The 12,298-nt window shown below is 50.5% G+C and overlaps 1 protein-coding gene across 1 annotated transcript; it reads left to right on the forward strand.

The window, feature by feature from the left end:
* The first annotated feature begins 9,754 nt into the window (after positions 1–9,754).
* Positions 9,755–11,767, forward strand: Jhamt (juvenile hormone acid methyltransferase). Its single transcript, XM_076816239.1, has 5 exons — positions 9,755–10,186; positions 10,251–10,422; positions 10,500–10,632; positions 10,693–10,840; positions 10,981–11,767. The coding sequence occupies exons 1-5, from the start codon at positions 10,000–10,002 to the stop codon at positions 11,166–11,168; spliced, it is 828 nt and encodes a 275-aa protein (XP_076672354.1). The 5' UTR covers positions 9,755–9,999; the 3' UTR covers positions 11,169–11,767.
* The last annotated feature ends 531 nt before the right edge of the window (positions 11,768–12,298 follow it).

Here is a 12,298-nt window from a genome sequence, read left to right on the forward strand (position 1 = left end):
ACCAAAGTCTCGGCCTCGCGACCAGCGGAGCGCGAGAATCGTCCTCGAATAGGGGCGGTTCTCCAAGCGGGTCCGCTGCGGGGGTGGTCGAGGTAGTCCGGTTATTTGTACGCAGACGTAAGCCACCTGGCCTCTCGCGCATTGGTTTCTACGTCTGTGCAGTTTGTCTGTACGTCTGATGACGTCGGTTACGAGGCTCCACCCAAGGTGGCGGTGGATGTGTCGGGGGAGAGGGAGGGTGGCACCCGCGTTTGCCTACCTCCGGCTTCCGCGGAGGGTGGCGGAACGAGCTGAGGGGGTGAGGTGGTAGCCGTGTCGGCAGTGGCGGGGACGGGGTGGTGGTGGTCGAACGGTAGAAGCTAGATTCTGGAAAAGCGCTTGCGCGAAACCGCCGGATCGTTTATTTGTATCTGTCATTGCCAGCTAAGGGGAAGAGGGAGCAGGGAGGGACAGCTCTCAAGATCCCCCTCTTCCTTTTATTCCTCTTATTCCGCTGCTCCGTCTTTTACGCCTTCGCTCGCGACGCCATCGTTTTCCAGTGGTCTGCCAGCCGGGACTGATTCATGCCTCGCTGCCACGGAATCTCTCCTCCTTTCGACTGTCCGCCGAGAACCGAGACGCGTTAACCCTTCGACCACGGCAGAGCCGAGAGATGCTGCGAGTACCGTGCAGGTAGCAATCTTGCTCTTAGAATCGAGGGACCAGGGGTAACGTCACGCGTCCCCGTTTTCTACGCCCACCGCGCCGTTTCCCCTGAAATAGCCGATAAGACCGAGCTGATTCCGCCGTAAAGGTCGCGGAGAGAGGCTCTTTCTGAGGCTTCGCGTTTAAGTGGCGTCGAATAGAAAACTCTCAGCCAGCCAACCGACCGATCCTGCGGTCTAGACTAAAGGGTTTTAACCCACGCTTACCCTCGCGCCCGGCTTCTTTCTCCGTCGCCGGTTACGGGGACACCGAGGCGAGAAAGATTAAAAGAGATGGAAAAAGAGAAAAGGAACCGAGCCCGGCGCAGAAGGGGCCGAGGTCGAGAGTGCGCTCGCGAAGTTTTCGCCCCGGCCCCGGCAAGAAAAATACCGGCGGCAGCCGCGTGATTTGAAATTCGATTAAGCGGGATTGTGTTTAACGGAATAGGCGAGTAAATAGCAGCGAGAAAGAGACGAAAGGACGAGCACGGGCGGATTTTATAAAGACGTTTCGACGAAGATTAGCCGGGGGTGAACGAGCGGGGATGGGGGGAGGGGGCTGGCGAAAAATCAAGCGACACTTCGCTGGCCGGCTCGCTCGTTTTCCCCCAGCGACACGAAGAGCGCTTTGATGAAACCAATTAGCTCGTTTTTAACGACGCGCCGTACGAGCCCTCCGGTTTATAGGAGCGCGAGCAAAATGTCAACCCCAAACTGCTCTCGATCCCCGTGGCCGGAGGCGCGTACAGGTGTCACGGGTAACCTTGACTTATAAAAATAAACGGCCAACGCGATTCACCGTAACGAACGCTTTAATCGCGCCCCTCCTAATTCTCGACCAGTAAGCCGTGCTTATCAAATGACTGCGTTTCAAACGCGGTAGAGTGTAATTTGGGGGATAAACGAATTGGATTAACGCAGCCATGCACACATTCTTTTCTGGGGAGTGTACTTTAAATGTCTAACGACGACCAGGGGAGCCTTGCCGGTGCAGGCACGTTCCTATTCCACTGTTTCTCTCTGCGAACGAGCATACTAGGGGAAAGTGGAGCAAAACCGGGTACGCGAGTCAGACCGGGTATCATTGTTCTTCTAAGACAAGAGCTACGATATGCACCCAACGTATGGTGTTACATTCGGGTGGACCTCACGACGGTATCTAGAGACGCGGTAGCGTCTCGACGCCAAGTACAGGAAAGAAAGTACAGGAAAGACACCCTGCATATGTCGACTGTCGCTACCGCTATCATTTACTCGTCGCAAGGCTATTCCAACCTAACCTGAAACTTATTTCATTAATATCTCGTCACGCCTGCAATATTTCCTGAATTTAAAGGCATTTTTCTTAAGTAAACCGCATATAAGCTTTCGAATAAGACCAATTTCAATAAAAAATTTGTTTTGTGATCAAAATTTGCAGAGTAATTGATTAATGCTTTAATAATAAATCAACCAATCCAAAAACTATTTAAGAAAGATATTTCAAGATGTTTAACCATTTGTAATTTGTAATTGAATATATAATGCTCTAAATGTCCGTATTTCTGCTCATGAAAAATAGCGATGTATGTATTGTCCCAAGCTCGTGCAACGCTCGCGTAAATGTTTAAATAATTTAGAATAATTTTGTTTCAACTATAGTACAAACGTAACGCATATAAAAACAAGTAAAATACGAAATGAGCAGAAATTGGGACATTCATCTTAGTTACGCTACGATTCTCCATGACTACTATTAAAACAGTATGCGCAGACAGTGTTCAGTCGAACATTTTCTGAGTATACCTAGCATTTATGGGTAGCGTCGAAAGAGCCTCTGATCCTCCCTGGAACGTTTAGTCAGCCTCGCGGTGCTTACTCCAGGACGGCAAGGCTGAGGAGTGGAGAAAGGAGAAGGTCGTAGGAAATAAAAGGAAAGGAGGATCAGCTGGAAGAACGAAGGAAAGAAGAGAGAACAGCGTGGAACGGGCGACGAGGAGATAGCACCGCGACCAAGAGGGATGGAATGGATAAAGTAGTAGAGAGGGTAGCGGAAGGCAGATTGCAGAGCGGAGGGAAAAGAGGCGAGGCAAGTAGAGGGTGGAGAAAAGGAGAGAGAGAGAGAGAGAGAGAGAAAGAGAGAGAGAGAGGGTTTAAGTGCTACCGAGTGTCTAGCTACTTGTGGGATCGAAGCCAGGACTCGCTCACCGGCTCTGTCTGCGTCTCTTTCTCGGATCGAAGCAAGGCGGCCCTCTTGCCCTCTCTCGTCCTCGTCCTCGTCTTCGTCCTCATCGCCATTCCCCTCCCCCTTCTCCTTTTCCACCCCGGTTCCCTCTCGACCTCTCCGCGAGGGCGCACAGACGTCCGCGTACACAAGCAACCCCCGCTTACGTACACGGACAAAGACTCCGAGAGGGAGAAACTCCCTCTCGCCCTCCCGCGCGGCAAATACACAGATAGATAGAGGGAACGTAAAGTGGTGTATGGAGGACGGAGAGGAGGGTGGGAGACGGACACGGAGGGAAATCTCGCTGCTTGTTCCTTTCCCCGTCGCCCTCCGTCCCGCGACACCCCCAGCACCATCCACCCTACCGTTTCCGCCGCGTTCCTCCGCGTTCCTCTCTCTTTGGCCGTTTCATTCGATGGTGTAGGTAGAGCGCGGGGCGTAACCAACCCCTCTAGAATCCGCATCGCGGCCGCCGACAGTCGGCATTCGCCGTGCCATTGGCCCCGACGACACTCGGAAACCCAATGGAAAGCGCAAATACGATGCCGACTTCCGGTCGGCGAAACGAATTCGTGGAAACTCCCGATCGCGCAGGACTGCTATCCCCCTGGTTTCGGGCCTGCTCATCCCGGACGCTTTATATCCACCCCCTCGAGCGGGCACAGGCTCTCTCTCTCTCTCTATCTCTCACTCTCTCTCTCCCTTTCCACCTTTCTCTCTTTCCGCCCTCTCCCTGTTTTGCCGCACCTGTTCGCAGTCACATCCGAATGCTGGAAACTCGACGATTGGTCGCGCAAGCAGCTCCCTCGATCCCCCATTGGTCCACGCCCGTTTTCCTTCTTCCACGCGAAAAGGAAAACGTTCTTCGACGAACCTCCGAGAGGAGGAGCAAGGACACGCTCGCATTTTCATCTGCACACCGCTGCCGTTTACCTCGCGCCTCGCGCGGATGCGATTCCGGCGAAGCAGTCTAAGTAGCACGAGCGCGATACAGGTCAGACGCGAGAAGGAGGAACGTCTCGCTCGCGAGAACCAGCGCCCAGAGAGGGTTAAGCCGGTGATTAACCATCGGCTGTGATCCTGAAGGACTGCCGCGGGAACGATAGCCATTGATAACGAGATATATCGAAGACAGTAAAGCTGCAGATTACGGTGAACGACGTTGCTCCCTGGAAATCCATTTCCAAAGCTTCCAAGAGTATCTCGGGCGGAAGGAAGAGGACGAAAGAAAGTTCGTGGTTGGGGGGTGGGCGCGAGACGGTCGTTACCTCGTGGACTATTTTTTAACGCGAAAATAGGTGCACCGAAAGATGCCAGAGGTGTTGAATGCGATTGCGTTCCCTATCGATCCTGAAACAGAGTCTTCTTAAAGGGATGTAGCACTATCTTCCTCCACGCGATACAGCGCGATACGCGTCGGCCAACGGGTCGTCTTAAAGACGGTAGAAACCAGCGCGGGGAATTTTTTTTCACGCTGGTTAGAGTGTCTCTAAGGAGTAACTTAAAATCCGGTGCCCCCTAATTCGCTACTCCTTTCCACAACCCCCTTCGCTTTAACGCCAAAAAAATTTCCGCCACACTTTCCCTCGTTGGAGAATTTTCCTGCCAGCTGGAGAACCTCTGGGAAAGGAGAGGACCATTCCCCCGAAGAATGAAAAGCAGCTCGGAAACTGCATGCGAGGCAACGTAAGCCTTGCGTAAAAGTGTAATCTCCGTCCTCTTAAATAAATATTTAATAAACATTGCGACTAGAAGACGAATGTCTGAATATCCCTGCAGAGGGACAACGCGAGTACGAAGAATTGTTTAGTGGTAGCAATCGGGACCATGGAGGGCTCGACGGTGGCGCAATTCTTTTGGTACGTGTGCTCGCGAATTGTTGCGGAGAAACACGGGGCCGCGAGACGAGCCACGGTATTGGATAATACCGGAGGCGGCGGGCTTCAGCGAGAGAACCATCCATTTAAAATGTCTCCCTTAAATCTCCAACACCACCGGCAACCACCACCATCACCACCGTCGCCGCCGCTGCCACCATCTCCGACCTCCACCTCCACAGGCGCGCTACCGACTTTCAGTAGTCGCCTCCAACCTCACCCAACCTCCCGTGACCGAGCCAGGGGGCCTCCCTCTCGCACTGCCACCGGTTTCTTCCACCCCTCGCACTTTTATATCCACCTAAATCCATCCATTTTAAATGACGGATATTTTCTCCGAGCGACTGTATGGATTTTCATACCTTCCTCGAAGGAGGAGCCGTGCATAGAAGGCACGGGAGGCGGCGGCGGCGCGACCCGTGAATATTTTCACGGCGGGAGGCTTCTTCCCCCTTTCACCGAAACCACCTCTTGTTTCGCGTCTTCCACGCGCTGCGAGCGAGACCCGGCTCGCAACCTCTCCGCGAATTCGCTTTGCCCCCGGTCTTTATTTAGACGCGACGACGTAATAGAAACGCGACGTTTTCAGGAGCTCGTCGCTTCGCGGCGTCAAAGAATTCAGAGGTCTGGGTCGCGGACAATGGTAACGGCGAACAATAGGTAGTCGCGAAAGTGGAGAGGTCATCTGCGTCAGAGGAAAGGAGCTTGGAAGATGAAGAGATCCGGAGACGAGAGGCGGTGCTAGTAGCGGGTTGGCATGTATTATTGATACGCTTATCGCGAGACAATCTCTTTCCTTAGCGCCCGCAAGTTTTCGTTACGTTAGAGGACCGCTGTCCACGAACGACGGCCGACCGAAAGGAAAGTTTCGAGGAAAGATGATCGCGCTCGTGGAGGCAGCGACGGACGAGCAGATTGCCTCGCGACTGGTATAAGGAAGGGTCAGCGTGTAACCCGCAATAATTACAAGTCCAGTGCATTATGCACGGTCGGTCGAACGCGGAAGGAACGTCAGGACGTCGGGGCTACGAGAGGCGAGCACACCAAGGGGACGCCGCCCGCCTTCTTCCATTAATCTCGCGGCAATCGAAATTAGCATAATTGACGGAGCGTAGAATAGCGGCCTGTTCGATTCTGAAACGCCATCTCGTATAATCCCTCCATATATCTCACTCAGTGTTTTCCGATAAAGCACGCATCCGTGGGAGGACCATCGACCCGCCACGCCAGTCACAGACGATCCCTCCGCATTTCGGGGCCCGAAAACCACCGAATCAAACATTCGTGGGCCGCTCGAAACCCGTTCGTGGCTTCCTGCTGCGATCCAGCGGACATTGCGGGGGAACTCGGACGGAAAAGTTCGATTTTTCATCGAGTTACGTTTGAGTCGAGCGTTGCGTCGTTAGGATCCACAGAAGCCTGTTCATCCTCTGGATTAAAACCAGGAAGGATCTCGTCCAACGTCTCTCTCTCTCCATCCTCGAGCGCGCATCTTCTCGAGCAAGACGTATCGACGCGGATTTTTTCCATGCCAGTCATTTATCAAAGCCCTCGGTTCTCCTCGCCGCGCGCGGACCTGGGAAAGGATTCCGGCAAAGGGACGAGCCGAATGCGAAAGAGAGCAGCGTATTTCAGGGACGATTTTGAGAGGAAAAAGGCTGGAATTCTGGGTAACAGGGTAGCCGGTGGAGCACGAGGCGAGCAGTGATAGAAGATCCTCGGCGAAGAAGCGGCGCGAGAGGTCGCGAGGCAGAGGCGGTCTCTAAGGTGGTTGACCCGGTTCTCGATCGGAACCCAATTGTCGATCGCCGAAGTAAAAAATACTATTTTAAAATTTTTGGTGTGTCGTAAGTGCAAGAAATAAAATGTTATTGTATTTATAAACTATTTAAGAAACAGATAAACAACAATTTAGAAGTATAAACAGTGTCATCTGTGAGGAAATAATTATAATACTCGAGTAGTATCAGAGTTTCAACTTTTCTCCTACTTTCTAGTCATACTGCTTAACGAAGTGCGTATTAAAATAAAAGAAAATGTACAAGAAAATTTATGTAGAATAAAAACAGACAAAGTCAGAACACAGACACTACTTAAAGAATTACATTCAACTCTTCAAAGAAATAAGACAGACCAAAAATTATTACAATTAGAGTTGAAAAGCGAACTAGTAGAGGAAAAAAAGTTAAGTTTAAATCGACAAGAAAGAATCTTGAAGAGAAGATTGCAGAAAACTTAATAAGAGAGGAAGAGTTATTAAAAAATTAACAAAATGTTACTGAAGAAGAAAGGAATATTAAAAAAACAACAAAATACAAATAAAAAGCCTTTAACCAAAAAGAAAAATGATCTCATTGATAAAGAAAACGTTAATTCGAATTAATTTCTTTCATTCATTTTGCTTAAATAATATCTATCTTTTTACTTATTTTCATGATAACAAAATGTTTCTTAGCCAACATTAATACATTTATTCATTGATCGAGAAGTGGGTCTCGAATATATCGAGACCTACTCCCGACTCTAAAATACTGATCGACACCTGCGTTCAAAAGATTTATTTCTTTAAACTACTATATTAACAAAAATGTTCGATTTAAATATTATTTTTCAATTCTACTTACTTCGTTAATACGTAAACTTATTATCGTGACCAACAGTTGGTCTCTTTTTCCACTAGAACAATTGTTTTACCCTAATACAATCTGAACTAATCACTAAGCGATCGAGAATCAGGTCAACTACCTTATCTATCATTGCCTCGCGAGTTTCGCATCCATCTTCCTTTTCCTCCTCCTCCGTCCTTCACCCCCTCGACCCTCCCCCGCGCACCAGCTCCCGCCATGCTGCGGCATTATTCTCCCCATTCTCCATCCCCCTTTCGCCCCCGTTCCATCGCGAATAGGATTCCCCGAGGTGTGCAGAGCCGAAAGAGTAGTCGCGGAGAAATGCTTCTGCCGTGGAAGAAACGCTGCCGAGATTGCATAAACCCCGGAAGGTAGGTGCGCGATGGTCGCCCGCTCGCTTTTGTTGGCAACGTCGAAAGTGACGCTGCCACGTGTGCATCGCGCTGGCTTGTGTGCAACGGGGAAGAAGGAACGAGGGGCATGGCGGTGGCAGGTGAAGCGGGTCAGCCCACGGAGAGGCTTTCATAAATATTTCCTAGGCGGCCAGCGACGAGCTGATTCGCTGGCTCTCGGGCTGCCTTCGAATTACGCCACGATAGGGGACCGAAGGGATATCTCTGTCGCCTCTCCTGCAAACTCGTTGAGCCGCGCGCTACTCGCCCCTGGGATCAAGGATGCACCAGGCTGAAGACGATTTCTCCGCCGCCTAATACACCCCCGCGCTCGCTTATTTATCTTTACCGCCTTCCTCATCGATCGTCGCTTCTCACGTTGTCGCGTACACGGGCGACGGAGCCCGTCGGATTCGGCATTCGCACCCCACACGCGCCAGCTCCATTCACACCCACCCGCGACAACGTGACCAGAACTGCGGGGACTACCGACTGCCTCGATGGTAGATAACTGCTGGCTTAATATATTCGGGTCAGCTGTGCGTTCAATTGTGGAATGTATAAAATCCGAGGCCTTTCCCGGCAGAACGCATGGTCGCGCTATTTATACACGGTCTTAAAGAGTTCAAAGGTACAGTCTGAAGATCGACTGTCTCATCAAAGCTCATCCAAAGACGCAAGCAGCAGGCTAGCGATAAGAGGAGCCCGTTTGACGCGAGACGGTCGATCTGTTTGATTAAGAAAATGTCTCGCGTATCATCCTCCGCGAGGGGTGGCTTGCGTGTGCCCACGCATACGCAAATACAGCGCCGTCCGAATCGCAAATACGTGGCGACCCGGAGATAAGGTCCGCCGAAGGGACAGCCGTACCCTTCGAGCGCTGGTAGAGACGACGATCGCGAGCCGATCGCGAGAAGGCTGTCGCGCTCCAGTTTAATTTATTAATCACGCTCCGCGGCGCGAAAGGGCGCGGGACATATAAAAATAACGGCGACACGTGAGCGCGGTAAATACGCCGTAGACGAGCGAGAAAGGGAATACACGTATAACGGGAGCCGTCGGGATAACGAGGGCGGCTTTTAATCGAGCGAAAAATACAGTGTTTGCGCGGACGATAGGCGACGCTGACGGTTCAATTTCCTAACGATACCTTAACGATGCGTCGCGAAGGGACGAGCAAGGCGAGCAAGGCGAGCAAGGCGAGCGCCCCGGCCGCGTAGGTAAATATTTGCGCGCGAGGAACGAATGGGACGGACAGGTACAGTGACTCACGCGTTCGTATCGAACCAGCGGCGCGATTAAAAGAACACTCTTGTGAAGTGCTCGCTCAGAATCGTGCGCCACGAGAAGCATATTCAAAAGGGGGTGTGATTAGAAAACTGGCCACGACGACTTCCCCCCTGTTTCTCTCTGCCCAGGAACCACTTCTTCCTCTTAGCTAGATGTTCCTGGACCTTGCTTTCCCTAATTCAGGTTACGAAGCACGCTGACTCGAGCACCTAGCGCGACTCCCTTACATTCCCTCGACGCCGGTCGAGGACTCGAAGGGACAAGCTCGTGAGGTATCGTTGACAAAGGGGGGAAGGAGAGGTCATCGACTCCCCGACGTTTTAGAGCCCTACTCGAAGGTGGTTCTGGGCGCCTAGGCGGCCGGACGCATCGGACGGACTCGGCCCCCCGGGCCCCAACGCATTCCAGCGTCCCTGTCGAGGTCGTTGAACTTCCGAACGTGATCATAGGTTAAGAGGCCGTGGATCTTGATAGCGGGGCCGACCAAGAATTTGGATATTGAGGTAGTCACGGGGCGGGCAGGGGAACGGGGTGATAAAAGAGAGGCGCGACGCAGGCTGAGCCGAGCTAAACAAGAAAGGGGGAAGAGTGGAAAATGAAAAGACGGGGGAGGAGCGTCGCGAGAGATGGGAAGTCGCCGGGCGCGAGTCGGCCGAATATAAGTACCAATGCCAGGATGAAAAGCCAGCAGTAGTGGAAGCCGACGGTACGTTGCCGCTACGTAAGTTCTCTGTTTTCCTCCGATTATTCCGCATTTAGATAAGTGTTGCCAGTTGGCCAGAGTTCATCAATAACGCGCGCTCGAGATTAGGGAGTTGAAAAATATCCAACGCCAGGCAGATATAATAGACACTTCGCGAACGTTGATACAGTTCGCCACGGGGAACCATCCTATCTGAGAATCGGCACAATCCACCGGGAAACATGTACATGCCCGAGGAGTACTTGAACGCCAGCAAGATGCAGTACGACGACGCGTCGGAAACTGTGAAGGAATTCGAGAAGGAGCTGTCGCAGATCAAGGGGAAATGCCTAGACATCGGCTGCGGACCTGGGCACGTCACCCACAACTTGGTCCTGCCCAAGTTACACGAGAAAACTCATTTAGTAGGTAAGAGACGCGAGGGATCTATATCGAACGAATCGCGTACACGGAGTGCACTTGTCGCTTCCAGGGGCTGACATATCGCAGAAGATGATCGATTACGCCAGCCAAAAGTATCGCGATGAGAAGCGACTTTCGTTCATCACCTTGGACATCCAGACGCAAAATCTGCCCCAGGAGGAGGTTGGCCAGTACAACGGCGTGTTTTCCTTCTACTGTTTGCACTGGTGCAACGACATTAAGTACGCACGATCGTTACTTCCCCTCTAATTACGATTTTGATAAGCAACTTCGTCACGGATCGTCTTATCGAATTCAGGCTGACCTTCGAGAACGTGTATAAACTACTGCGGCCGGGCGGAAAGGCCCTGGTCATGTTCCTGGGCTGGAACGACGGCTTCGACGCGTACGAGAGGCTAGCCAAGTACCCGCAGTACAAGTCGTACATGGAGGTAAGCGACAGAGAAACTCCGTTCGAGCTTCGTCCACTTACGCCCGATTTTACTTTTCAGGACGTGGAGCGCTACATGCCCTTCTTCCACCGATGCGAGGACTCCAGGGCGACCATGAGGCAGATGCTGGAGGAGATCGGCTTCGAGGTTCTACACTGCAGCAAGAGGGAAAGGAGCAGCATCTTCATGAACTTGGACGCATTGAAAGGTACGCGATTTTCCTGCGGTACCTGCTTTTAGTTATAACCGCGGAGAATGCTACTGGCGACGAGTCGAAAGCGTTGCTGCACGGTTTTTAATGATTCGACACATTATTCGTCGTACCAATACAGTCATTGTGCATTGCAGAACACATGGTCGCTGTGAACCCTTTTATCACGCGGTTCCCCGACGACCTCCTTACGGAATACCAGAATGACTTGAGCTGCGAGGTGGCCAGCCGAAAGATACGATTCCAAAACAAGATCAACGATCAGCAAGAGTACAGTATCTTGGATAGATATCACATTCTAGTGACGTACTTCAAAAAACCTTGAGGTGTGCTCCGAGGAAATCGTTACAGACTCGTGTGACCCGTTCACGTGGAAACTTCTAACTTCTTCTCTTGCATACTCGTTAATAAAACCACGAATACATATAAAACGTTGTTTCACCCTCCCCCGCCGATTCGTTTGTGAATTAGTTTGGCTACGAGGATCATTCTAGATATGGAACAATTGGTAAGTGACACGCGCCGATTTCGGGGAAACTTTGCGCAATTGTTTAGTGCTCCAACCTGATCACTTCTACTTGTGTATGCGCTTATAACTTGTAAATCACAAATGATGTCGATGAAAGAATTAAATAAATGTCATGCTATTCCCAACAATGTATAATTACTGTAATGACTCGGTGCAAAATCCTCGCTGTAAAATTCTGTACTGCGGTGTTAGCTGTTATCGCCGACGATAGTCTCCGACTAAGTAACGTTTATGATGAAATTTGTTTGCTTCGTACATTTTATATAATATTTCCTCCGATATAAGACCTAATATCTACTTTTCTGTATTACCCGTTATCGGGCCCGATAGTCCCCGAATAAGTATGGTTGCTGATGAAATCAGAAGTGAGAAATATACGGCATATAAATACACTATACACTTATACGCGTATATTAGTAGCAGTTTACACCAATGTCCGATAAGGAAGTACATTACGATGCGGTCAACTAAGTACACGTATGTTATAGTGGTCATTAACAGCCAAGAAATAATGTTGCACGGTTAAAGAACATTTATTGGGCGCAGCTTTCACAGTAGTGATGCTCCGCGAGAAAATACTCGAAACAGAAGTACTTGTTACGCCAAGCACAACGAGGTATTGCAAATTCTCCGACGAATTTCGTTATCCTGTTTCGCGAAAAAATAATTTACTCACTTTTGCACCATGGACGTTTAAAGATACTGTTTGAATCTAGGCGAGGGAAAGTGATCGCGTATAAGAGATTGTAAAGAGTGACCCAAAAAATACCCTCTTTTTGGTTCCACGATTTTTTAACTGAATTTTATGCGAAACGATACCTTATGGCGAGACATCAATCCCACGAAATTTTCAAGCTGAGGTGACAATTAGTTTCTGAGACATGGGAGATCAAAGAAGTAAAAATTCGTTAACGCGTCAACCCATA

Source organism: Andrena cerasifolii, chromosome 7 (assembly GCF_050908995.1).
Source record: "Andrena cerasifolii isolate SP2316 chromosome 7, iyAndCera1_principal, whole genome shotgun sequence".
Taxonomy (NCBI): Eukaryota; Metazoa; Arthropoda; class Insecta; order Hymenoptera; family Andrenidae; genus Andrena; species Andrena cerasifolii.

Coding starts and splice junctions, on each gene's coding strand:
- Jhamt (XM_076816239.1), top strand. CDS start 10,000: ATGTACATGCCCGAGGAGTACTTGAACGCCAGCAAGATGCAGTACGAC. Junction 10,187..10,250: donor CGAGAAAACTCATTTAGTAG/GTAAGAGACGCG, acceptor TGTCGCTTCCAG/GGGCTGACATATCGCAGAAG. Junction 10,423..10,499: donor CACTGGTGCAACGACATTAA/GTACGCACGATC, acceptor TATCGAATTCAG/GCTGACCTTCGAGAACGTGT.